At 43.1% G+C, this 27,399-nt stretch overlaps 1 protein-coding gene across 1 annotated transcript in view; it reads left to right on the top strand.

Moving 5' to 3' along the window:
- The first annotated feature begins 78 nt into the window (after positions 1 to 78).
- Positions 79 to 27,399, top strand: part of tesk2 (testis associated actin remodelling kinase 2) — a 45,149-nt gene continuing 17,828 nt past the window's right edge. The window contains exons 1-5 of the mRNA XM_080778779.1: positions 79 to 470; positions 6,435 to 7,098; positions 7,811 to 7,936; positions 16,546 to 16,667; positions 23,175 to 23,223. Coding sequence (XP_080634905.1) covers positions 6,988 to 7,098; positions 7,811 to 7,936; positions 16,546 to 16,667; positions 23,175 to 23,223 — 408 coding nt within the window. The 5' untranslated portion in view covers positions 79 to 470; positions 6,435 to 6,987. The remainder of the gene's footprint in view (positions 471 to 6,434; positions 7,099 to 7,810; positions 7,937 to 16,545; positions 16,668 to 23,174; positions 23,224 to 27,399) is intronic.

The raw sequence follows: 27,399 nt of genomic DNA, 5'->3' as shown, positions 1-27,399 counted from the left end.
GTCGTACTGCCTAGGTATAGGTTAACATGTAGGCGGAGACAGTGGGAGGTGCCTGGACGAGAGAGAGAGAGAGAGAGAGAGAGAGAGCTGTCAAACCAGCAACAAGCGGCTGAAATATGATCTTAGGCGGACAATAAACAATAGTGTTTTTTTTGCTCACTGGGAGGCCATTATTACTACTAGAAACTTTTGTTGCTTTGCTGCTCCGTCGCCGACCGTGTCGCCCTGGGATGTTATATTACCCAGTGTTTACAGGACGTAAATAAAGTGCGTGTGACTTCATGGGCTTGCTGCTTCGTGCTAACGTTCCGTGTGTGTTGCTAGCGGTTGGTTAGCGTGACTTTCTGTTGACAAACTAAAAGCCCAACCAACCCTGCAGACAAACTATAGCACAGCTTCATCGATCCTTCGAGGAATGGAGCAGCACACAGCCTTGGCTGAACTGTCGACTTTCCTGACGAATACATAAGGTAACTGCAAGCCATTTTGTATGCAATAACATTGACTGGTAACTTAAAGGATTTTTGAAGCGTGCGTGTTGATTTGAGTGTAGAGTGTTTACATTTTCCATCTGGCATGGCTGCAGGCTGCCCTCTCACCTTATTACCTGTGCTGTGGTGGTGGGACATTATCATACTCTATGGACATTATCCACAGAAACTATAGTAGACTACCGTACTTGTTTGCCTGTATAAAAATGTTGATGATAATAATAATAGTTCACAGGGAAGCATTTTCCCACCCACTATAGTCCCTGGCTGCTTTGATTGATTGAACTATTTATTAGTTTGCAGAATTACAGGACATTTCAAGCACAACTCGATACAAAGACTGTTAACTGTGGACTACTATAGTTCATTATTTTTTAGTCCTGAAACATGACTTTTAAGCCCCATGGAATGACAGGCATGCCGCTGCTCACGTATCTTGGCAGTTTACCACAATAGATTGTGGATAAGACTCAAGAGAGGACAGGTATTTTTCTTTCGATGAATGTGACCTAGCTTGCATATTTTGATTAACATTTCCCTCTGTTCGTCAGGGCGTTTCGCCTACCCAACATTCCTCCTCCCCTGATTAAGCTTATAGACAGTCTTCTCTAGATTAGACTAGAGACAACTCTCATGACAATTATCAACGGTTTACAAGTGTGTCTTGATCAGTTGATTGTGGTTACATCGACTTTTGTTGAGCTGCTGGCTATCTTTGCCATAACATAATGGTCATAAATGGTGATTGCAGGGGGAGATTGGATGAAAAAGTAGTGAAGCAAAATATGTGATCGTCTCGTGTAGCTGTTTGCCACTCATCTAAATACTGCACAGACGCTCACTTGCACATGTTGCACAACCCATCATCAAACTCACTTTAGAGGTTGATTTACTACTGCCATTTTCTATTAGCCTATAATCCAGTAGGAGTACGGGCACAGCTGGACCGGTGTGAGGGCCCCTAAACTACTGCTGAAACTTTTGGCCTCAGGCTACTTTTGGGATGGCCCATCTGTTTTTGAATATCACAAGGCCACATTTTACAGACCAAGAACAGTCTGCCCACTAGTTTACAATTCCTTTTCGTGTGGTCATTTGAACTCATGCATTCACATTTGTGGGCAGTGCACTGGGCAGCAGGGGATGGCTGGGAAACAAAAATAGTGATGAGAGGTTCTATAGCTGATTCTAAGAGCTGCACGATTCTGCACATACAGGCGCATATTATTATAAGCTTAAGGCCTGTCCTGTCCATATCACCAAAATATTGTGCTAATTGCTAAATTGTTTATTCTTATTTTCCGTGGCATAACAACATCCAGATTTAATTGTTGTTGATGTAAAATTCTCCATTGTCAAATGCTTATGGGAATTTAATGTTTGTTTAGGACAAAGATAGTGGACGGTAACTAAAAACCAGGGTGGGCTGGCACCCCTAAAAATATAACGCTTAAACTTTTTTGGTATTGTCAACATTTTCCATCAGGTTGGCCACCTTATAGTTGAGGTAAGGTAAAGCCTTAACGAACGAGACTGTTGACTTTACCCATATCCCATCTGCAGTGGCTGCAGGAGAACACAGGCCTGGCTTTGTGCATTTCAGTTGCCTACTTCTGTGATGGCAAGGCTGAAATGTAAGCGTGGGGAGTTTGTGTTTCGCTCAGCGTTCACTCTTTGCCTGTTTGTGGCCAAGAGGCCTCTTGGCCACTAACGTGGGCGAGTGGATAAAGCATTCGTCCCTTATTGTTTTGCCATTTTGCCGTTTTTTAATTGAAGGAAGTAAGAATTTATATTTCACACTAGGCAACACTTCACCTGTGTGAGACTGTGACAATGAGATGAAACGTGCATGCCTGCTTGCTCTCTAGTCTCTGGGCTCAGAAGGAAAAACTAAACTGAAATCAGATAAAGCTTGGGCCTGCTGCTCGTAGCCTACATTTTCCTTGGCAGAGAGAGTTTTTTATTACTGTCGGACTCTTTCAAAAAGGCACACAGACTGATGCGTCAGTGCGGAGAGAGAGAGAAAAAAAATAGTACGAGGACGATGATGAAAATCCTTTTAAGGATGTAGCTCGGACTGAGAGGATGATCTCACTATGTTGTCCAATAGGTGACCTAACTCTGGAAGAGGGGTTTAGTGTATATGTGATGTAATACTGAAAGAACAAGGCCAAGTCTGACTGTCTAAAATAGTAAATACCCCTCTTACACTTGTCTGTCATTATGGGACCATCGCACCGCCCTACTCTCTCCCTTCCAACCCCTATCTCTATCCACTGGTGGTGGTGGGATGTCAGTTCTGCCCGCTCTGTGACTCTATGTGCCCGAGTCACATTAGTATTAACCCATTCTGACCTGAGATCAGATTCATACGAGGTTTCCACGGGACACACACTGGTCTGATTAACCCATTCTGACCTGAGATCAGATTCTAAAAATGTCAGTCGTTCTTCGAATTTTTCAAAAATAGCAGACCTACAAGCTCGTATCGCGCCACTCGGTGGCGCGATATGAGCTTGTAGATCTGCTATTTTTCAATAGCTAAAGCATAACATGATGCCAACACCAAAATGGGTGCCCGGTCAGAATGGGTTAATGTTGTCTGTTATTCTTTCTGCTTGGTCTTTGCATCGCCGGAAACATATTTCCTGACTATGACTACTATCTAGATCTGTGTTACAATGGGAGAGTGATGACCTCCGGAACAGACCTGGAGGGTATAACACTCTAGTGTGGCTTGCTGGTGTGTGCATGCATTGTGTCCATACACAGTGGACTTGAGTTTAAATAGCGTGCCATTGCCTATTTGGTGTATTTAATAATTATTGAGACTAGGCGCTAGCCCCTCCTATGCCCAGCTTAGTCTGTTTGTGTGAAGACAAGTACGATGATTTTATTGGCTGATCACCCCATAGTGATGATTTGATTGCCTGAGCAAAGCACATATTGAGGATAAAAGTGAGGGCAGAAAAGTGAAGACGCCAAAAGTGATTGGCCGGAATGACATTTTTGATGATATGATTGGCTGAGCACGGAATGTGACGGAATGACATTTTTGATGATATGATTGGCTGAGCACGGAATGTGATGTATGATGATGTTGATGTTGTTTGCACATGAGGCCAATATATTAACTATAGTTTTTGCTAAGTGTCCTTGCGTTGCTAATGAAGCAACTCTTAAATTGTAGATTACTTCTTGAAGACCCAAGACCCTTTGCCCTGAGAGAGACTGTTCTAACATATATTGACTGAACTGGAAAAACAAATCACAGGGGTTAACATGTCTTTAGTTTAGAGGGTGGAGTTTGGGTTAAGCCTATTATATTAACACCCAATCCAGAATTGGATTTTGGTGCCCTCAGCTGAGCCTACTGACTTTATTGAAATCATATTTTTTTAAATTATGTATTCTACAAAATATATTCTAAGTATGAAGACATTTAAATGTGCAGTTATAGTGTTATAAGAGCAACATTTATATACTTTTGCTCGGGCTCTGAATGTTGTGAAAATCTCAATTAAGCATGTAAGCTTATACTTCAAAAATCACACCCAAGTGAAGTGAGGGGCGCTCTTATCATTGTACATCATCATGACGTAACATGTCTATTTGCTCAGACACACATGATGTAAATTCTCTATTCATTGTCAATGGGAACATGTGTAGGACAGAAATAGCCGATTTGCTCGTCCACGTATGACATAAATTCTCCATTCATTGTCAATGTTTGTGTAAGATGAAAATCTACACTAATAGCTGAATATAGCCCCTCAAAAAACTCCTATGGGGCTGAAACCACCGTTGAGTTCTATTGTAGTTTTATTGAGGGGTTTGTCTTGGAGCTGCTGGGTGGACAGACGCTTGGAAAGTTTAGCTCAGAATGAGAGTGAGGTCATTCCTCTACCCTCAGTTTGCTATATATTCTCTCAACCAAAGGCTCATTCTGCTCCCCCAGGATCATATCAGGAAGTGCAATAGCAAAGAAGAAATGGTTAGGTGATTATCTTTTACCGTGAATAGAGATTCCTTTGGCAGTGGTGACAGATTCCTGTCACCACTGCCAGATCTGAGTTTGGACCTCTCTTTTGTCCACCACTTGGTTCACCTTGTATTTTGTCAAAGCATCATAATTATTTCTATAAAATCACACCTGTGTGAAGTGAGGGGTGCTCTCATCGTCATGTATCATCTCATCCCGGCAAATCACAATTTGCGTCCTCACTTTTGTCGTCAATGTTTGTGTTAAAGCTGGACATATAGCCCTCAAAAACAGATGTGAAAATCCAGATGGTTTACTAATGTTTAAAAAAACAATCACACCCCCGTGTGAAGTGATTGGCGCTCTTATCATCATACATCATCACATTCCAGCTAATCAATTTTCTGTCCTCACTGTTTTACATTCATACAATGCTCAGGCTCACATCATCGCTATGGGGTGCTTAGCCAATCAAATCATTGCTATGGGCTACACAAAACACACAAAGCTGGACATAAGAGAGGCCCCTAAATAAAAAGAAAATGAGAAGACCCTTAGCCACAGGACCCCTGTCACCTTTGTACCCTGCTGATCTTGTTTTAGATGGCTTTGGCTATTTCTTGGCTAATCTCCTATAATTGGACAATCTGCCCCTATTAAAGCCATTACATTGTGGGCCTGTCTTGTAAACGCCAGGCTTAGCTGTCCTAACATCAGTTCCACACTAGAGGGTTTATTCAACCAAAGGTACTGTCTGTACCACCAAGTTATCACCACTGTCAAGGTCACAGTCATCTGAGTAAGCTTCTAAGAAACGTTATGAGAATTGAACTAATATTATCATTATTATTCTAATTTACAGTCAATGTCAGTAACTGATTGACTCCTTGTCTTTATTTATGGAAAAGAAAAACTCAACACAGACCTGTATGAATCTTGCATTCTCAGGCATTTCATATTTTTACGGGTGAATTCATGAAAATCAAGCCATCAAACAGCCATATAACAGACAAAACGGAGAAAGTTTCACTTTTTGTTTTGTCTGTTATATTCACTTTTTGTTCACTTTTTCACTTTTTGTTTTACTGCTCCAAATATGACGACTTAAGGGATATTTTGGTTAATAAGATGTCTTATATCTGTGGGGATTTCCTAGATTTAAATGACTATGTAAAAATGGAGATATGTTTTGCCAAAGGGACTTTTGTTGCGGCAGATTTTATATGTCAAGCTTGGGAAAGAAGACGGAGTACTCTGTATAAATCTGAGTTGTAATATAATTAATTATGTAATGTAAACATGCTGTAAATGCATGAATTATGTAATGTAAACATGCTGTAAATGCAATTGTGAAATGGTGTCTTATAAACCCATGAGGGTTGGGCACATTGTGTGCAGGACACGAGAATAAATAAACAATCAATCAATCAAAAATATTATTTCACATAGAGCATGCCTTGTTGTGCTCTCTCTCAGCCTTTCCGGATAAGCATAAATTCAGCTCGCTGTATGTATAGTCAAGCAGGAAATTCCTTTCAGTAGTTCATGTTTGCCAGTGGCAAGATAAACGCATTTGCATTAAATCAGTTAATAAATGTTTAAAAGAGTGACTCAACTTCCAGTTTACGAGTTCTGACACCAGAACAAACGGTGATGATCAGGTCACACATAAGAGGAAAGTCTTGCTGGTCTTGTGTTGATCTATTCGTTAACATTGTGTGCATCTATTCTATCCTATCTCTCGAAAAGATAGTAGTATCCACAAAGACCACTGTTTAGATATTTGACCGCAGAAATTGACTTGTTAATGTCAATATAGGACCACACAAAGGACATAATTGAGCCTTTGTTTGATCTTCAAATACTCCCACTTACACAGAAACATACTATGTAAAACTCAACTTCCTATAATACAATACCACAGCCATTCTCACTTTCATGTCTTCTCTTTTTTCCTCTAGATCTCCCATGGCGTACCAGACACTTGCAAGCCTTCCCTTCCAGGATTTTCTCACACATGCAATAAAACCCAGGGCTTGCCAGAGGCTTCTCGATCCCAGATGGTCTTAAATTGGAGTTTAATTCTACTCGCAGTTTTAACACGACATATATATAGGGCAAGAACTTTTGCATTTAGTACACGCTGGTGAGAGAAGTTAATGTCACCCCCTTGGACCGAGGGTAATTAAAGCAGTCTGTTATACTCTTGTGATGTGGGGACCCTCCAGAAACAGCCCTAAAGTCCCTTTCTGGTGTATTAGTCGCTATAGTTTAATACCGGTCTTTGGGCCTCATCGCCTCTGCCTGCCTTGGGTATAAAAAAAAACAAACCTGGAGGAGGGGCAGAGCTCTGCTGCTCTGCTACTTGTTCTGCTCAATTTATGATTCCAAGGAAGAGAAGCTCCCACCTTTTGGTAGTAACTAATGACTAGTTTCTACCAAGTCACTAATGGGGATTGACCAGTAGAGAAACAAGTCACCATCACTACTGGTACCGCCAACGTCTTCTAAGCCATGGACCGTGGCAAACGGAACTCCATCGCCGGCTTCCCCAGCATGCGCCCGGACCGATTCTCTGACGACCGAGATGGCATCGCTTCCGGAGAGACGGGTCCTCCGTCACAGGTATTACTACTATATATATCCGTCACAGGTCTGTGACTGTTATGCATTTGCTATTGCTCATGACATAAGCTGCCTGGCTTTTTGACCTGTGAACTACATCCATATACAGATTAACACAACCAGTGTCTGTCGACTGAAAGGACACTGGCCCGGTTTAAGATGTATTACATAATGTATGACATTAACAGCTTGATTATTGTCTCTAGGGCTGAAACGGTCAATTGATTAATCGTTTCATCAATATTGTATTAATCAAATAATCAGTTTAGGATTGTATCATTTAAACATTTATGTGCATTTTACGTCAACAAAAAAATTTCAACGGTATTATAACAAAACATTTATGATATCCGCTGGGTAAACGCATGAAACTAACATGTCTGAGGTAATGTGACGAGCATTTGCTATGATTTTGTACTTTTATTAGCTTATTTTGCAGTCACTTTATACTGTCATCATTGTGTAAATCATTCGCATTGATTGACCAAATAATCCCAAATTATCATGACGGAATTAACGATCATGAAAACCCTTAGTTGTAGCACTAGTTTACTCATGTATTTATAATATGTGGACATCATGTGAATGTCGATGTGGACATCATGTGGTGTCCATCCCTGTGGTGTCAAAAAAACAGTGAACACGCATCATCATATATTGCATCAAATCGCATCATCACGTCCATCCTCCTGATGAATGTTCATCCTGACAGGTGGGCAGAGTGTGTCCGTCCTCCTCCTCCTACAGAGCCCTCATCAGTGCCTTCTCCTGCCTGACACGCCTCGACGACTTCACGTGCGAGTGGATCGGCTCTGGATTCTTCTCCGAGGTCTACAAGGTGGGTTTGGCGCAGCTTTCACTTCAATCCATTGTTCTCCGTATGGTCCTCTTGTCTATATCCCATGTGATGTGATTGGTCTGTACATGTACCCGCCGGACAGGGTGGAGTTCCCCACCTCAGCGGGTATGACGTCGGAGCAAAATGGCCGGCGGCTCGGTGGGGCGGTTCTTGTATTCTTTTATTTGTTTTGACTGAGAATAAGATTAGAAATAAGTTTAGGTTTAGGCATAGTTTTACTGGGGATAAGTTTAGGAATAGGGTTAGGTTTTGGCACCGTTTTACTGAGGTTAAGGTTACGAATAAGGTTAAGTTTAAGCATAGTTTACTTATGTTACGTTTAGGAACACCAGGCTGAGCCGTTCCGCCGGCTCTATGCCAGGAGTGACTGTGTTTTGAGGCAAGCTTTCCAGTTTTCAATATGGTCAATATATATTATCGATCCTTCCATCGATCCTGTCTGTCCATCTAGCCCCCTTGCTGTTTTTGTAATTGTTCAAACAGGCTGTCATTGATTTATTTTCCCTGTTGTGTGTGACCTACCACCTACGTCATGCCTTGATGCCACTGTGGAAACATGAAGCTGGAAGAAAGTGCTTGTGTAACGTTATAGAATTACGTTATAGAATTAGCAATGCTATTTTGACTTTGACTAATGAGATTTGAGTTTAACTTCTCAGGCCGATGCATGTGCCTGCATGGTGGTCTGTAGACACTGGCCACAGCTAAGCGAGGGTCTATGTGCTCGCAAGTTTTCCCTCGACACTTCAGGTCAAGTTAGCCAACACTCGCGTCAAAGAGAGTAGTTTATAAAGGGTGTCTGTTAACCCTGTTACTTACCCCTCTCTCCCCCTGGGCAAGTGAATGACACACATGCATACACACACACACACACACACGCACGCACGCATGTGCACACATGCACCCATGCATTTTTAGTTCAGTTAGGCATTAAACATTTAAGCCCTATACGTCATAATATGATCATTTGGAAATATTTACCAATGTATAAGCTCACCCCCACCCATCTATGCAGGGTGTTTTGTAATTGTTCAAACAGGCTGTCATAACACAGCCTTTTTAACCTCATTGATTGATTGATTTACACAAACGACAAGCTCACAAACAACATGTTGCAATGTGATATGTCGGTAGTTTTTAGTTTGGCTATCTCCGCTCATTTTCTCCTAAAACGACATGCCTAAAATAGGAACGCTAGGTTGCAAAGTGGTTAATGTGTCTCTGATCTTTTTTCTTTCATACAGTACTATAACATTAGCATAGTAACATTTGGCACAGATCAGTTTGTTTTGGAACTGGAAGAGTGCCACATTGGCCACTGGTTAGAACTTTCTTTGCATTTCTCTGTGTGAAATTAATCGAACTCGCTTTGACTAGTGATTGTATGTCTTTTTCAGTGGGCTTATTGTGACTGCTGTGTAGAAGGTTAAGAGGCTTGTATATATATTATGTATGTATGTGTGTGTCTGAGACAGACCCCTTCATTCAGTATTGTGTGCGAGGGGGTTAAGACAAGAATGAAGTTGGACTTGAATGGCGGGGGATGGGCTGTCCTGTGCTCTCTCATGCACAAGTCTGAAGGGGAAAAGACTAATTAGCTTATATATAGGTCTAGTGGAGTTTGTGGGAGGCGCCATCTAGGTCATGGAGGTTAATCTCAAGTTCAAAATCATCTTGGATGTGCTTGATCGTCATCGAGCATTTTGAACTTGTGTGAATTTGAGGTGCACATGGATCAGTGGTTCCCCAAACGCTTTAACCCGTGACCCAAAACACATTCTCCCCGGGACAAACTAAATCTAAGAAATGCAATAAATTAGAAGAAAATAAGTAGTGAAAATAGCCGATATACAAGCTCACAACGCGGCGATGCGTTGTGAGCTTGTAGATCTGCTATTTTCACTACTTATTTTTATTTTTTTTACTGTTTGGGAAATGGTGACATAGATAGATGATATGAATCTAACACAGAATGAAGAGAATGATAATACGTGGGAGGCGGAGCTAGCTAGGCTATATCAGGAACCCATCATCAAAAGATCAAGGAAAAACAGTGCCCTCTTTTCCTTTGAATTTGATGGAGTCAATAGTCAGGTTGATCCGTCTCATGGATTCGCAGGAATACTATTGTCAAAACGTTTGTTTCCTGAACCTTTCTAAATACATTTTTTCATCGTGGCTAAGTGGTGTGTGGCCTCCTCCTCCTTCTCAACAACATCGTCTTTCAGCCCTTTTTCACGAGAGTCTGTCGATACGCTTAGGTAATTCCACTTCCACTCTTATTTATAGGGTAAATAATGTTCACTTTTACATCTTGGCTGTTTATAACTAGAAATACCTTCGTCATAGGTCAAGCTATTTGCTATAAACCTCTGTTTTGCAAACATCCTGCCAAAGTATTGGTTTCAGCATTGCTGTGTGTACTTTTGCCAGCTAGCATACAAAATGCAGCAACTCTTCAGAGCTGATGGAAAAACTAAATGCAGGCTTATTTCTAGGGAAATGAATGCTTGCATCTGTACAGAGAAGTATGGTTTGCATAGAAATATAGTATGGGCACACGGGGTGTGTGTGTGTGTGTGCAAAGGTCATAGTCATGCATGCTTAATGGCAAAATAAATGGGAAGTATGCAACTGTAATGCAACTGTAAAACAACAGAAATAAGGATGATGGCCTGATGAGGGGGGTTATCTGAGGGAAAGCAATTCTGAAGTAGTGGAGTTTTTAGGGCGGCTTTAAAAATGAGCCTGGGGGGCAGCTTTGATGTGGCTTCCACTGAGAGGGGGTGGAAACTGATAAGGCCCTGCTGTCACCCCAGGTTAGGCGCTCGCTTGTTCCCCGGGGGTTTGCAGTAGGTTAGCGTCACCGGACCAGAGGGATTTGGACTCTGATGTGCATACTCGTGAGTAGGGGCTAGCTAGTCTGTTTGGTCCGACGTACTAACAGTCCGACAGGCATTAGTCCGACACCCTATACCCAAAACCCAAACCCTTAACCTAACCTCAACAGGGAGCCACAAGTTAGTTTTAACCTGCCACAGGTTAGTTGTAACCGCCAGTGCACGTCGGGAGCGACGGTGTTGTCGGACCATGAAGGACACTTTACCATAATCAAACCACGGATATAGCAAAAGGATGAGCGTAAACGCATCAGTTTGGTGCAGAGGTGGGCGGGCAATATTAAGGAAGCAGTTGCACTTTTGGTATGCACACGTGCATGAGACCATTATCCCATAATCGGAATCATCTTTATTGTCATATGACACAGTCACAGGTGTAAAAGGGGTGGGTGAAATACATTTTGTGCAAGGTCTCTAATTGTGCGGTTACAAAAATTGTTAGAATAGGGAAGAGGGAGAGAGGAACACATTGTGTGATCACGCTGAGGAAGGCTTGATGTCAAAACCCGTGTATGCCCGTGCCATTAATTACAAAAACATTGTGAGTCTTCTTGAGCCGTGCACCCGGAAAACTGTTCCTAGGAAACACACGCACACCTCACACACGCACACACATGCCTCGCACACACACACACACACTGACACACACACGCACTCACTCACAGTCACACACGCACACACGACGACAACTTATCATTTAACGTAACTAATTTCTTTAATTTGCACTGAAGCACGGAGCAACTATTCAGAAAAAGCTTAAATTGCAGTGAGCTTCTGCCCTTGTAGATCTCCTATTTTTGCTACTTTTGTGTGACACTGTCATACGACAAAGTCTAAAGCAGGACATAAGCTTAAAGTTTATGAACAAAAGCATAACAAACTTCAAAAATGTTCTGCACGACAGCGATGATATTTGAGCAGATTGTAGATGGACTCACGCTGGGACAGCCGAACGGAATGGGACTTTGATGTTCATCTGTGCTCTCTGTTTGGCACTCTCTCTCTCTCTCTCTCTCTCTATCCTCAGAAAATGGTGGAGATAGATGTGGGAGTTGAACTACCAGAGAGTTGAGGATGCGGTGCAAATGAAAGGGGAGCAGGGGAACAACAAATAGAAAGAATGGATGCTTGGAAGAAAAGCAGAGGGAGGCATTGGTAAAGGGATTTGAAAGAGAACAGAAGTGAGCTGAGCCAGGGTGTGGTGGACCAGAGTTGTTAGAAGTGGAGAACAGGTGAAGATGCGGAGAAAGGAGAGAACGGGGATGATGGAAAGGGAAAGGGAGAGAGAAAGAGAGAGAGAGAGAGAGTGAGAAGAGAGACTGGACTGCGGTGGTGTTTAGGAGTGGAGAACAGAGGGGTGCTTCATTATGTGAGAGAGATAGAGAGTCGAGAGTCGATGGGTTCAGTCAGGGAGAGGGAGGAGAGGCTTTGAGAGGACAGAGAGAGATGAAAGGGAGAGACACAGTAGGACATTTGGGGGGGGAGGGGGGGTGGTGTGTGTGGGGGGGGGGGGAGGGTGGTGTGTGCGTGTAGAACTTCCCAAACCTTTTAGCCCGTGACCCAAAAAATAAATTTGATGTCTCCCCGGGACCAACAGTAGTGAAAATAGGCGATCTACAATCTCACAACGTAACGGAAACTACTTCTTCTAATTTATGGAATTTCTTCGATTTGTCTTTGATTTCTTCATGAAATAACTGGAAAACAATCATTCCATTTTGTTTTGAAATCAGGAAAATATTTGCATGTTTTGGAAATGTTTTTTTGAAAATGTAGGAAACCAAAAAATAAAGGGACCCATAAAAATGTGTCCACGACCCACAAATGAGAACCCGACCCAGTATTCGGGAACCAGTGGTGTAGAGGATGGGAGAGAGAGAGAGAGAGAGAGAGAGAGAGAGAGAGAGAGAGGCTGGGGGTCAGGGAGGGATGAAGAGAGATGGGGTTGGGGGAGGTGAATGGAGGGGATGTGTGCTAAAGCGGAGCTGCCATCTGTTGTCTCTCCTGTCCCGCAGTGAGGGCTGTTAGCTGCCCCCCCCCCCGCCTCACTTGAACTTGAACAGAGATGGTGGGTGTGTGACTGACTGTGCGTGCATGCGTTTGAATCATGCACAGAAGATTGTGCAGATCCAATAACTTCTCTCATTTTTTTTATCAAAACACAAACTTCAACTTCCTTTTTCCGTTTCCCCTTCTTTTTCCCCCTGATATTGTCGATGTCGAAAAAACCATCATCAACATGTATCTATTATGAAGATGAAAACAACCATCATCAACATCGGGTCGGGCCTAAAATGTATGCTATTTATTTGGGACTCGGGCCAGACCACTTCGGGCCCAGTTAGGGCCGGGCTTTAATTTCCAGGCCCGTTGAGAACTCTAGCCCAAAGCCCCAATGATCGTAATGGTGCCTGTATGTTATTATGGCCCATAGAAACACACAAGAGAATTGGAAAACGTCAGATGGAACAGGCTCATGATGACACTCCCCACCACCAAGTCAGGCTCGAAGAGCAAGAACACTTCTAATGAGAGAGGCTATACATTAGATGTATACATAGAGCACACGGTAGATTTATACATAGAGCACACATGTGATTGATATTGAATTCTTGTGCCCCCCACTCCTTTTGGGATTTATTTTTGTCACGGTAGACTTGCACATTTGTGAAATTTGTCCTCTGCAATTAACCCATCCTAGCTACTTAGGAGCTAGGTCACTGCTACAGGGGGCAGGGGCAGCACCCTGGGAGCAGTTAGTGTCTTTCTCAGCGACACTTTTGGCCACAGGGTTAGAGCATATGTGAATAGAGACGGCACACGGGGGAAACCCTGAGGCGAAATGGACATAGTGGCCGAATTTGGTATTGAAGCGTCGGCCCAAACACATGAACACGCTGGTCCGTTGACTATCATTGTGCACGTTCACGATGACACGTGAACGCTGTTTCATACGTGAACACACGTGAACGCGTGCAATGATAGTCAACGGCAGCGCGGTCATGTGTTTGGGCCCAATCCATCCCAGAATGCACTCTGTTCCTATACCCGGAAGGAGGAGTGAAATCGCCTCATGCGCTTCTGAGCAACTTAATGCAAGTGGATGGAAGGAGAACTCGGGTGCCATCTCTATTCATATATACTCTAAGGCCGGGGCACCATGACCAAACCGTGGACCTTCTGTTTCCCAGACGGCCTTCTATCCATAAAGCTATGGCCGCCCATGCCAATAGCCGCAGTAGTTTATTTGCCATGCTTCTCACCAGATGTGTGCTCTGGTTTCCTCTTTGCACCCCAGGTGCTGTAACCACCAGAGTTAGACATTGCCCCGCACAGTGCACGTCTCAGCTGTATTTCAGTGTGAGGAACTTGAGTAACTTATCGGGTCAATAGTTATTTAGGTCGGCTGTTATGTTTGTCACATAGCTTCCTGTGGTTTTTGGCCACGTTGACATTTCCTATTGCTGTTGAGTGTTTTTCGGGGGAAACCAGATGCATTTCTCTACTGTACCTTTACCACGACACAGACAGGTCTCGGCCGCCTTCAAAGATCACACCTTCTGAAGTTGATCTGAAATGTTGATCACACCTTCTAAAGCTGATCTGAAATGCTTAATTCCACACTTCAATCTGCTATGGTCATAACAAATAAAATGCCTTATTCAAAATATACATTTCAAATTCAAAGTCATCCAGAGTCATTTTTAGGAACTCAATGATCATGCTGTGACAGCCTTGCTGCTGATCACAGCCAGGTCATACCAAGGACTCAATGCCTCCCTGCTTGGCACTCGGCATCAATGGGTTGGATTGGGGGTCAAATCAACTAATGATTCCCTAATGATTTCACCGCTCCAAGAGATAGGTGATTTTTTTTTACAGTGGCCGCTGGTCCGTCCTGGAGCTGTTTTGCTGCGCACGCAGCCGTTCACTTTCTGGTTTACGGGCCAACAATCTTCCTTATTTACTCTGAATCTACGCCGCTGTCCGTGGTTTTGATCAGAACGGCGATGTTCTGTCCTAATTTCTGACTTTATGATGCATCTCGGGGCGACTGTGGCTCAAGAGGTAGAGCAAGTCGTCCAATGATCCATTGGACGACCTGCCACCGACCGATGGTCGGTGGTTCGAATCCCGGCTCCTCCTGTCTACATGTCAAAGTGTCCTTGGGCAAGACACTGAACCCCAAATTGCTCCCGATGTGCTGGTTGGTACCTTGCATGGCTTCCGCCACAATCTGTGTATGTGTGTGTGAATGGGTGAATGCAATGCACTATGTAAAGCGCCTTGGATAAAGGCGCTATATAAAAGCACCATTTACCATTTATTTTATCTTGTTTGGAATATTAAGGCTTCTAAAGAGAAATCAGACTTATTAGCGCAAGGTAGTAATGGAAGATTTCACCTCCCGGTTTTGGGGGAAAATGGAACGCAGGGCTTTTCAGAGTAAAATCTACCTCATCTGCTTTGCGCTCCAACGCCTTTATTCTGAAAAACCTTGTGTTAACATGGTGGGTCCAGAAGTGATTATATCACTTCTTGGGTTCTAACTGTCTCCCTACCTGTATAGCTCACTCTGGCCATCCACTGTGGTCTCCCGGCCTTAAAGCCAGCAGGAGAGCGACCTGTAACTGGGAAAGTGTTCCTGAGTCAGTAGCAGCGTGTCATGTTGCAGGTTTAAAGCACCAGTCCCGTCAGCTTCCTACTAGCACTGACATTTGTTAATTTACTAAATGCTTCCCTCAGTTCCTCCCTCTGCATTCGCTCAGAAAAACAGCACTCACTGTCGCACCTCCCTGTGAACTTCTCACGTAACCACTTTAACACGTACCCTATGTACTTTGTTGAATGGGGTCCCTCAGGGGTTTATATTTGGCCCCCTCCTTTTCCCTCTACTTCAAATCTCTTATTTATAGCTGTGATCTACAAGCTTACAACATGTGGTGACAGGTTGGGAGCTTTTGACTATTTTTGTGAACGACCGTTCACCTATTTTTCACCCATAGAGTTTTGACTAATGGAGAGTGGAGACGCCACCGGATTTCCCCGCCCATCCAATTGCATGGAGTTGCTCACTCAGCGCATACTACCTTTTCACCCCTTCTTACGGGTTGTAAAAGTGGTGGGCTCCGCCCATTTTGGGCCTAAAAACGTCATGGAATTGCATTCATGAACTCGCCGGGCCGAAAGCATGGATGAAAACCGCAAGTCGTTTGTGTGTGTGTGTGCAAGTCATGAAAGAGTACGAAATTGAGTGTGTGATTTCAGCTGTTCCAATTCCAAACATGCAGACATGACCCACTGCCTAATGTATTTGTATTTAAGTTCATAAAGTTAACATAAAATGCATATTTTCAGGTTTCCAATTCAAAAATAGCAACAAATTATTCAAGATTCAAATTCAAATATAGCAAAATAGCAGATCTACAAGCTCAAAATGCGTCACGCTGCTACACGTTTTGAGCTTGTATATGTAGTTCCTCTATTTTTGCTACTTTTGTGTGACATGGAATGACAAAGTATAGGGCATTCATTTACGATAAACGTTAAAATACGGCGATAAGAGGTTTCTGCCCGACAGTATTATGCAATGTGGTCCTCCGGAGTGAGTGTGGAAATATTGTGGCCCTCTGCATCATCAAAGTTGCCCAGTCCCCTGATGCAAGACGCTGATGTCTTTCTCTCCAGGTGCGCCATCGAGCATCGGACCAGGTGATGGCTCTGAAGATGAACAAGCTCAGCAGCAACAGAGCCAACATGCTGAGAGAGGTCCAGCTGATGAACAGACTGTCACATTGCAACATACTCAGGTTGGTAACGAGCAAAGCCCAGGCCACAAAAAGGTGACATGACATAATGTCACTTTTTTTGGCTATGTACGATCGTTTTCTTTAAAATATATAATGTTAGGTATACGATGTTGATTTAGCATTTCCAAACTGCAGGACAGGTATTACAGTAGGTCTAAACAATAGGAAATTGGCCCACATATGGGTCTCACTGCACTATACTGCACAGTGCATTGCAGCATTACTGTTCTGCAATAGCTGAATAGCAGGTGGAACTGGGATACTATGACATTCTCAAGCAATACATTGCGTATTGTATTTGTGTTTTTATGTGGCTCTCGGGATCCACAAAGAGACAGCGTGGTTCCAATGTGGATGTCGGCATTGTGGATCTCAGACTTGTGACCTTGTGACCAGTCTGTGATTCATGCAGACGTCAGTCGTCTGTGACGTATGCTTGATGTATGATTCCAAATTTGGGAGAGTGCGATCGATCATTGTCCCATTGTCTTCCGTTTATGAAAACTATTTCAAAATGTGTAATGCACAAAGGCAATTGACGTACTTGGAGGTACTTCTGTGTATACAAACTGCAGCACTGACTACTAACGGTTTGCGAGATTGGCTCTGGACAGACACATACACAGGCCCTCTCTGCTAGCCTCTAAGTACATAAGACGCGGGTTGTGCACATCCCGTTCCTTGCTGGTACTGGATACAAAATAACAAGTTTAAAAGGATGAAAGTCTTCAAGCAGCTTTGCTCCTCCTCAGTGGAATGTCAATGTTCTAAATCAAAGAAACACTGAGGAGCAGAGCTCTTGCGTCCCCATTTCTCCTCCGGGAATTTCCCCCCCATGCAGTGAGGGGTGGGAGGGGCGGCAGAGGGGCTGTGGAACTGCAGGACGTGCACTTCATGAGAAAAACAAAAGTAAAGACTTTTGGCGAAAACAGAAGCGCAACACGAGGATAGTGGAAACATTCAGTCCAAATGTCCAGTTTTCTAATTCATACAACAACAACTACTACTACTAGCCTACTACTTTGGTGTTGAAACTTTATAACTATAAACCTTCACGACAGAAGACAGCCTAAGTTACAAATATTATTTTTGAAAAGCCTACTACAGTGAAGTCTGTTCACGGAAGTTGTCTTTTTACATTTTTTCAAAAAATATTACAAACAGCCAATAGCATATTACAAGTTATGAATCTTGAATCTAAAGCAACTAATACAATTATAAAGGTTGCTTGCTGTAGCACATTGTGTGTTTGAATCTGCATAACGGGCTCTCGCCTCTCAACCTGGGGACCACTGTTGTGTTGGGTGGGGCGATATGGGCAGGGTGTGGGGGAAATAGCTTGGATTTAAATATGGAGGGCTTAATTTAATTAATTGGTTAATTCGAGGAGAATTAAATCAAGCCCTTAACAGCCAATTATTTATTATTATATTGGTTATATGGACACATTTCCTTTTTTATGGTGACTCAACCGGTCAATCCGGTACACTTTGAAAAACTGTGGGTGTTCATGACATCCAACATCCCAGTAAATGACAACATTGATGTGTTATCCTACGTCACCAGGTCATTTAGTGCACTGTTTCTCAACTAAGAGATTGATAAAAAAAAACAAATCTTCAATTTCCTACATTACTAAATGCATGGTCCACATGCAATACCTTCATGGACCACAATTAAAAACATCTGCCATAAATTGTCTATGAGCAATTTCAGCCAAAAAAATCACACCGTGTGAAGTGAGGGCACTCTTATCATCACACGTCAACATACATCATCTCATTTTGTGTTTACACAAACTCTCAAAGCTGGACAAGTATAGATTTCTTTACTTGAACCTTATGTAAGCAAAACCATGTGCGTGCAGTTCTACGTTGCATAACATGATTTAGCAAGATAACGGGAATAGTAACCACAATACAACGTCTATGGACTGTGTGGATATGGCCTGTTTTCTTTGCTGGCCAGGAAAGAGAGCCTGTAGCCTGCCTGTTAACAATGGATTTTCTGCTGTGAGCTGAAGAAATCAGGAGATGAGCTCAAGATTCTGGCCTGTATTTTCTGATAACTGTTGGGTGTTTTTGAGGGGCATACACTAGCCCCTCCTATATTCTTCTATAGTGTAGATTTTCGTCTTACACAAACATTACATTCCCATGCAGTTACATGCCGACTTTTAATTCAGAATAAAACAGTTGCTACGAGCTTACATGGGAAATGGTCATTCCGAATGAGTGTTTTTACATGGACAATACTTTTAAATCCCATTTCATTTCGCATGCAGCAGCTTTGGGGCTCGGAAGGCTTCTGATTGGATAGGGGCAGGCATATATGCTTACGTCTTTACGTTTCTTTCACCCGCTGCTTGTCCCCTTCTCCGCTGGAAAGGTTATCATCTCGTTGAGTGTGAAAATAGGCAGCAGGGGGTAGGGGGAAGAGGAGAGAGACAGACAGACACGGGGGGCATGATATCGCATTTATCAACGTTTCTGATGTGGCTCAGGAGGCTATTATGGATTTCTTTGTGCTTCGTCGTTGCACAATGCACATACATTGTGTAAGAGGCAAGAGCTGATCTACAGGCTGACAACGCATTCTTGGAACTGTGTGTGTGTGTGTGTGTGATCAGTGATCAGTGCGCTGACGGCATTGCGTCCCCCTCCACTGTCTTTCTCCTAGTCCCCCGCTGCAATGTACAGTAGCAATCCAGATACTGTACATGTATAGGCTAGCCTATAATTATCAGAGTGATCATGATCAACTCGGGACGGACCGGTTCAGATTGGATCTTTGAACACTCACAGCTCAGGGGGATCATCCTCACTGCTGCTGCTCCACGTTTTTTTGTGTGGATTTCGGATGTGCAAAATGCACGAAAAACCGCGCTCTGTGCAAACTCCTCGGAAGATATATTCCCTTTGGCGTGCCTTGGAAATGAGCACCTTGGAGAACTGCCTTGGAGTTGGAGCGCCTTGGAAATGAGCATGCTCAGAAAGACCAGAATGAACTTAAATCCGAATTAGTGTATACATGAGTCCAATTTTCTTTCGAATAATCCGGGCAGTTACATCAGAATAGTTTTTAAATCGCATTGAGCATTTTCATTCGCATTTAAGTTTTTGTAGGTGTTTACATGACAACTTTTAAGAGGATTTAACTTTTATTCTGAATTAAAAGGGGTTGAAAGACCTCATGTAAACGTAGTCAATTAATTGAGAATGTATAATAATAAAATTATGTGGATGAGCTATTTTTGTCCTACACAAAGATTACATTTCCATTCCATTGACAATGAATGGATGATGTACGATCTACGATGATGAGAGCGCCCCTCACTTCATTTATGGTTTATGGTTTTAGGATGCACCAAAATGAAAAGGATTGGTTTTGAAAATCCCACCACAGGGCTCGCCTGAGGACGGCGTAGAGAGACAGTAAATCAAGTGTTGATAATATAACTGTCATAACGGACCTTCTGAAATAGCTTTTGTTTGCGCTGATAATAATTTGTATTATGCCTGTGAAAACAAAAAAAAGATGGGAGAAATATGATGCAGTGAATTATTATGGAATGAGCTCTCTGCAAAACAACCAAGCTTACATTTAGTTCCAGGCTCATGGCCGAGAGAACATGTGTAGGAGTTTGTGGATGTTTCTGTGTGCGTACTGCGTACGGCGCGTACGCGTGCATATGTGCACGTGCACGTGCCAAGCAGACACATGTGCAGTATATTTTACAATCCCGTCATTGTGTGAGTTGACCAGTGGATTGTGTGCGTATGGGTCTGAGTGTTAACACGCACACACTGAGGGGGTCATTGTTGGTTATAAGACCAAGTGAGGATCCACAGGGTTGACCTTTTTTTATTGCCTCCAGCGTGCTAGGCTGGCTCATGCACCGGGTGGACACGCGCACACACACACACACACACACACACACACAAAACAAATGTTTAAGAAGTAGTGAAAATTGCCGATCTACAAGCTCACAACGTGGCGCAAAGGGACGTGTTGTGTGAGCTTTTAGACCTACTATTTTCACTTACTATGTTGGGTCCTGGGCAAACATCTAACTTCGTTTTTGGGTCTTGAGCTAAAAAAAGGTGTGGGAACCACTGCATTAGAGGGCGGATATGACAGATTGAATGAACCAAGTCAATCAGTCAGAATGATAAATGGAGGCAGGCAGGCTGAAGGTAGAGCGTAGAAGAGAGAGAGAGAGAGAGACGGTGGGATGTGTAGAGACAGGAAAAGGAATGTGCAGAATGTGCAGGTAAAGTGTGTGGAGCTGCTACTCTCCTCATGTTTAATGACACGGTCTTCCTGGGATCACTTGTTGAGTCTTGCCCTCCAGGGAGGAATACCTAACCATTCCCTGGACTTACCATGGAATGTTTTTTTCTTTTAAAAAATGTTCAAGATTTTGTATTTGTTAAAATATATTATGCGTACCCGTAATAATTTGACTCCTCAATATTGTATCAAAAAATATATCAATATTAAGGAATAACAATGAAGTAGTAACGACACACTTTGAGGTGCCTGTTTGTAAGGTCCTGACCGTCCTACATATGTTATGTCTAAGTGGTTGTTCCCAAACAGTGGTTCCCAAACTTCCCTTTGATTTCGAGACCTAAAAGAGAGATTTGACGTTTGCTCGGCACCCAAACTAGTGAAAATAGCAGATCTCTGTGCTCCCAGCACGGAGATTTAGCACGGCTACTTTCACTACTTCTTAAACATGTTGGAATGGCTTTGATTTTTCTTTGATTTCTTCATTAAATTACTGAAAAATAAATCATTGAATTTTGGCTTTTTGTTTTTTTTGGAAATGCTTTTGAAATTATACAATTAAAACAAAATGTAGGAAAAACCAAAAATAAAAGGAGCCATACAAATGTGTCCCGACCCACTGTTGCATAATATCATGTGTATGAGGTGTGGGGGATATATGTTTAAATAATATGTGTGATTGTGTACAACATGACGTGTTATTTTCAAGACCAAGAGTTTTAAGAATAATTTGAGTGTTCTTTAATCACCTATATATATATAGCTACTTGAGACTGATCAACGGTTTCATCTGGCATCCACAGTGGTTTCATTTCTCGTAGCAAATGCATCAAAGTTAAGTAAAGTAAGATAATATTTTATTGTGCGTTGTGTTGTGGAATTCTGGATCAATCAATAATCGATGATGAGGAAAAAGGAGTCTGAGACACCCATTTCACAGTGGTGGTGGTGGTGGTTGTGCTTTAATTATATGAATTCATGGGGAGCAGTGTGTCGAACACAGATCAGTGGTAAGGTAGTTCTGCCACTGAACAGACCATAGTTATACTTATATTGTCATGGATAAGCTGTACCAAAGCAACACGAGATGTACCAAAACTTATATATCATACCATGAGGCGTAAGATGACCAACATTATCCAATAGTGAAGTTCAGATGGTGGCAAACATAACAATATAATGTAATATCTCTGCTGTTGGGAAGAAACCATGCACCACAAACGACTCCAAATGTTCATTTTTAAGAAAATGAAACAAAATAAATTTCAGGAAATTAATATTTTGAAAGCAAAGCAATGCTGCCTCATCAAAGTTGGTGAATTACTTGTATGGGACGGGGAGATGTGGTGAAGTTAGCCGCCTTAGCAGACAGTTTGATGGTCCAATATGGAGTCAAGAGGTTTTGTCCGAAGCACTTTTTAATACTTTCCTTTGGTTCAATATATGTTTTCTAACCAACACACCGATGTAAAGGGTGTTCAATAGCACTGATTTATGCAACAAAATCTAAAGTTAGGTGGTTGACTCCCGACAGCAACGATGCATGGAACATGTAGACGTCGTGCCAAAACATCCAACCCAAGGCCCCTTTTCACGTCATCTCCACTCAACTCTGTACCATAGACTGTAAAAAATATGGACAAAGCGTTCCGCGGGTCTAACATGAACATAAAATGAAGCCTGTCAGTCCTTGCAATGGAAGTCGCCATCTTTCTAGATCCGTTTTGGCCCAGTTCAGGCCAGCTGGCCCATTGGCTGGCCCAGACAACGAGGCGGGACTTCCCCCCTTCTTCTTCGTTGGTTTTTATTTTGACTCGAGTGGGAGGGGAATCCCGATCATAGACTGTAACGGTAGCCACGCCCCTCAGAACATGCGCGACTTTATGGTCATTTGTTTTATAAATGGGACCATAATTTTCCAAAAAGAATATAATGACATTAGAAATGAGACTTTAAACTAGTGACTGGAAGCAAAAAGTATTCATGACCATGTTTATTAAGGTAATACAGTCTAGGTGAAGTTGGGCCCAAATACATGGACTTCTATGGGGCTATGGGTTTTTTTGAGACCAATGACAGCGCCACAACAGGCCATTATATGAACTTTCATTTCCTTAGTGGCTTCACAAAATATCTGTCTGACTGCCCCCCTGGTTTGTACACTCACTGGCAGACATGCTTCCACTGTTCAATTCCTCTCTCGTTGCTTTGTAGGTTCATGGGAGTGTGCGTTCACGAGGGCCAGCTTCATGCTCTGACAGAGGTAAGACAACTCTCTCTCTCTCTCACACACACACACACACACACACACACACACACGCACACACATACACACTAAGAACTCCTTGTCCTCTGCATCTGAGATGACGATTTCTCTATAAACCATTGACATGTGACATAATGAAAGGTGGTGTGTGTGTGTGTGTGTCTCTGCATGGACTTGTAAGTGCTTCTACAGTAGTGCTTTTATGTGGGGGTGAGAGAGGGTGTAGCGCCGCGTGGATCAGCGTTGTGTGTGTGTGTGTGTGTGTGTGTGTGTGTGTGTGTGTTCATCAGTGTTTACCATTTTCAGGTGGACATCACGTCATTCCCATACATACGGCAGCCTGTAATTTGGGGAAACCAGAAGAACTTTGTGTTCTCATTCTGAAGTGTGTGTGTGTGTGTGGTGTGTGTGTGTGTCATACACTATACTATATGACCACACGTTAGACAAGTCCTGACAACTTTATTAGGGGTCACACACACACACACACACACACACACACACACACACACACACACACACACACACACACCATTAGGTATAATAGTGCAGCAGCTGCACATGGTCTGTTTCTTCTCCTATGTGCGAAAGAAAGGGAGATACAAAATGAGAAGTATACGTTCAGGCCATATCCTCTTTCTTGACTGTCGACAAACGAGAGAATAAGCCCATTTTATTTTGTTAGCATTACGTTATGCTTTAGCTATTTAAAAATAGCAGATCTACAAGCTCATAGCACGCCACCGAGTGGCGCGCTACGAGCTTGTAGGTCTGCTATTTTTGAAAAATCGAAGAACGACTGACATAGAAACATAGCTTTTTCAGAAAACTGTCAGGATGTAGAAGACATTTATAGAATCTGATCTCCGGTCAGAATGGGTTAATAATAAGATTGACGTAGCAGCCGTTTTGCTCTTCCATCATACTCAGTATTGCGATGCCCGTTGGAACACATGGCCCTTTGGCCCTTTGCAGGTTATGCAATGCCAGTTGTACCTGTTGCTGCAGAGAGTACTTAGTGCACTACCCGCGGATTGAAGTTCTCCGTCATTTGGATTCCATAGAAGTCGGTATGGAAGCATGTCACGCACCAAAAACAAGCATCAAGTTAACCACTTGTTAACAAAAAACTTGGTTGACGACAAGTGCTACTGCCGGAAGGTCTAAATTCAAAATCCCCCACAAAGGGACAAATTCTTGTGTGCCTTGCCATGTCGAGCAGAAAATATTGCTAGCCGAGTATTGCTAGCCGAGTTGATATGTCTGAAGGGAAAAGGGTCCACTCTACTGCCCAATGTCAGTGGCATATAGAAGTAATAACCCAATTGTCTTGATTTGAGCCTCCCAGCAACAGACTTAAGTATACAGAGTTGGCATGCAGTATATTTATATGTGCACACACAAATACACTCTCAGCCTTTAAGTATAGTGCCCATGTTTCAACACACTTTAATTGCATAGACTCTTTAGTGTGTGCATATACAATGTGAATGTATACATGCACACCAAATGCACGTGTGCACGCACGCACAAGCACAACACATAAAACACAATTCTGCCCTTGTTGAAAAGCACACTCGTCCAGGAAGACAGACGGACACAGTCCATTTATGCACTGAATGTCCACATTGTAATCTTGACACAACATACACAAATACGTTCACAAGTGAACACGCAGTCACGCACACACATAGACATCTACAAGCACATGTGTAGTTTCCTTGCTCAGACATGGCACACACGTGGTAAATCATAATTACAGTTGTGCAAGCGCACACACACACACACACACACACACACACACACACTGTGGTGGGTCTTGTTTATGATGGATCGTGTTGGGCTTTGACGGCACCATACTAACTTCTCTGACCCTGCTGACGGGGCCGTGCTGTTTAGTTACCTGACCCTCGACATGAGGCCGCTGCACTCACAGGAAATGGAGAATCAAGTTACTGTGTAGCCCTGGGCGTGCACACACACACACACACACACACACACACACACACACACACATACATACATACATACATACATACATACATACATGCATACACATAGACATACACACAATTCCACGCAGGGTGTCAAAATACAAAACAGGAAAATAAAATTGTGTCGTGTGACTCGTGAACCTGTTGGTATAGACTGAGCTCGCCTTGTAACTTCGGTGTTGATTGGTTTGAACTCTAGGGGAATAACAAGCAATGTCTTGAACAAATTGAGACATCGAGGGGTTAAGGCATTGCACAACAGCGACAGAGGCCTCGTTCAGCTAGGCTTGTTGTTCACGTCGGGAAACTGTGGCCACAGGTTTCTGGTGTTTGTGTCCAAGCAACCCTTTCTGCACCTCAGTGGCCTGTACCTGCACCCGGAAGGCAGTAGGGTTGTGACATGTCATGAAGTGACATGGTGATTGAGTGGGTGAGAGAAATGTCCTGTGCTTTTGGGGTTGTGTGCACGCAGTGGCCTTACTGTTGCGGTTGGGTGTGGGGAGCCCAATAAACTCCCACTGTACTGAGCATTTTCGAGGCTATTTAGACGTCTAAAATATGTCTAAATGGCCATTTAAAAATGGGTTATGACTGGTCTAAAAGTTTTTTAGTGGCTTAGGCTTAGATGAATTGATCAACTAATCCACTAAGCTAAGCCTAGACTGCTCAGTGGGTTAGCAGTTGTATTGGTTAGGTGTGAGTTTAGCCCGCTTTGTAAAAGATGGCAACCATGTCATTAGTTGCGACCCTAGGTCACATTTACTATGAAAACCTGCATTTCCGTGTGTCACGCCACACCTCCATATATCATTACGCCTCGTGACATCACACCTCCATATATGATCATGCCTCGTGACATCACGCCTCCATATATGGTCACACCTCGTGACACGTCACGCCACCATATATGGCCATCTCCATATATGAAGATCATATCCCTGGATAACCATACATGGAGGAGACTGGATCATCGCCTAGATCTGCATATATGAAGCCGGCCAGCAACTCTACATCTTACCTCAAACCCTTAGATCTCCATATATGGAGCTGACCTGTTCTGACATTCCATATGTTGATCCGCCCCACCCGTTCTTCCTGTTCTGACATTCCATATGTTGATCTGACGTCATCCAACCCTGTATACTCAAGACACGCTCCATATATGGCCAGTACAGGATTCATTCCATATGTTGATCTGACCCCCCCATGCCAAAGCCCCAGCAGTCTGCCGGCGTCTGTCGTCACCCTGCAGACGGATGCGTGCCTGAGGGTGCTTGTCTTACTGGTATACTGTAGTGTGACCGGTGGAGTTTTCTAGTACTCTGGCATAGTAAAATCTAGAGACTTGTTTTGTTGTTTAATACATTGTTCTGTAGAGCACAGCTGTGCAACGGAGCATGAACCAGGCTTAACCCATTTTGGTGTTAGCATTATGTTATGCTTTAGCTATTGAAAAATAGCAGATCTTCAAGCTCATGGCGTGCTATGAGGTGCAACTCTGTGTGGGGGTCCCCGGGGGGACAGGAACGCACCCAGGGTGCCGGCCCGATTCCGGTGAGCCGCCCCGTGTCCGAAACGGTTGAGAAATGACAGAGTTACCGTGTGGGGGTCCCTCTACTGTACCCTCTACTGTACTGTACTGTACTGGCACACCTGAAATCACCATATGTACAGTTAATATGTGCGTGTGTGTTTGTGTGTGTGTTAGGTTGCACACAGGTGGTGAAAAACAACCATGCTGTTTCCGTGCTCACACATACCCAGCCAGCCAGCCAGCTTTACACACACACACACACACACACATAGTCACTTAAGGAAGTGGTTTGCACCACTTAATAAGGAAGTGGTTTGCACCACTTAATAATAGAAGTACCACTGACATAGAAACATAGCTTATTCAGAAAACTGTCAGGATGTAGAAGAGACTTTTTGAATCTGATCTCAGGTCAGAATGGGTTAAATCTCCTCGGTCTTACTATGATCTGGCACAGTGAGTCGTGCTCTGTCACTGCTGACCAACCTAATGCACCCTACACAGGAAAGGCTATTACTGCAATCCTAATCTGGCCTAACGACAAATCACTAACCACGGCAGGATTATGCCATTGTTTGAAGCTGCTTCCAGTAAATGACAAAGACATTTTTGTCTCTCTCTCTCTCTCTCTCTCTCTCTCTCTCT

Source organism: Protomyctophum bolini, assembly GCF_963924005.1.
Source record: "Protomyctophum bolini genome assembly, chromosome: 12".
In the NCBI taxonomy this organism is placed as follows: domain Eukaryota; kingdom Metazoa; phylum Chordata; class Actinopteri; order Myctophiformes; family Myctophidae; genus Protomyctophum; species Protomyctophum bolini.
The sequence above is the reverse complement of the archived record's forward strand: the minus strand, read 5'-3'. Positions and strand labels throughout refer to the sequence as shown.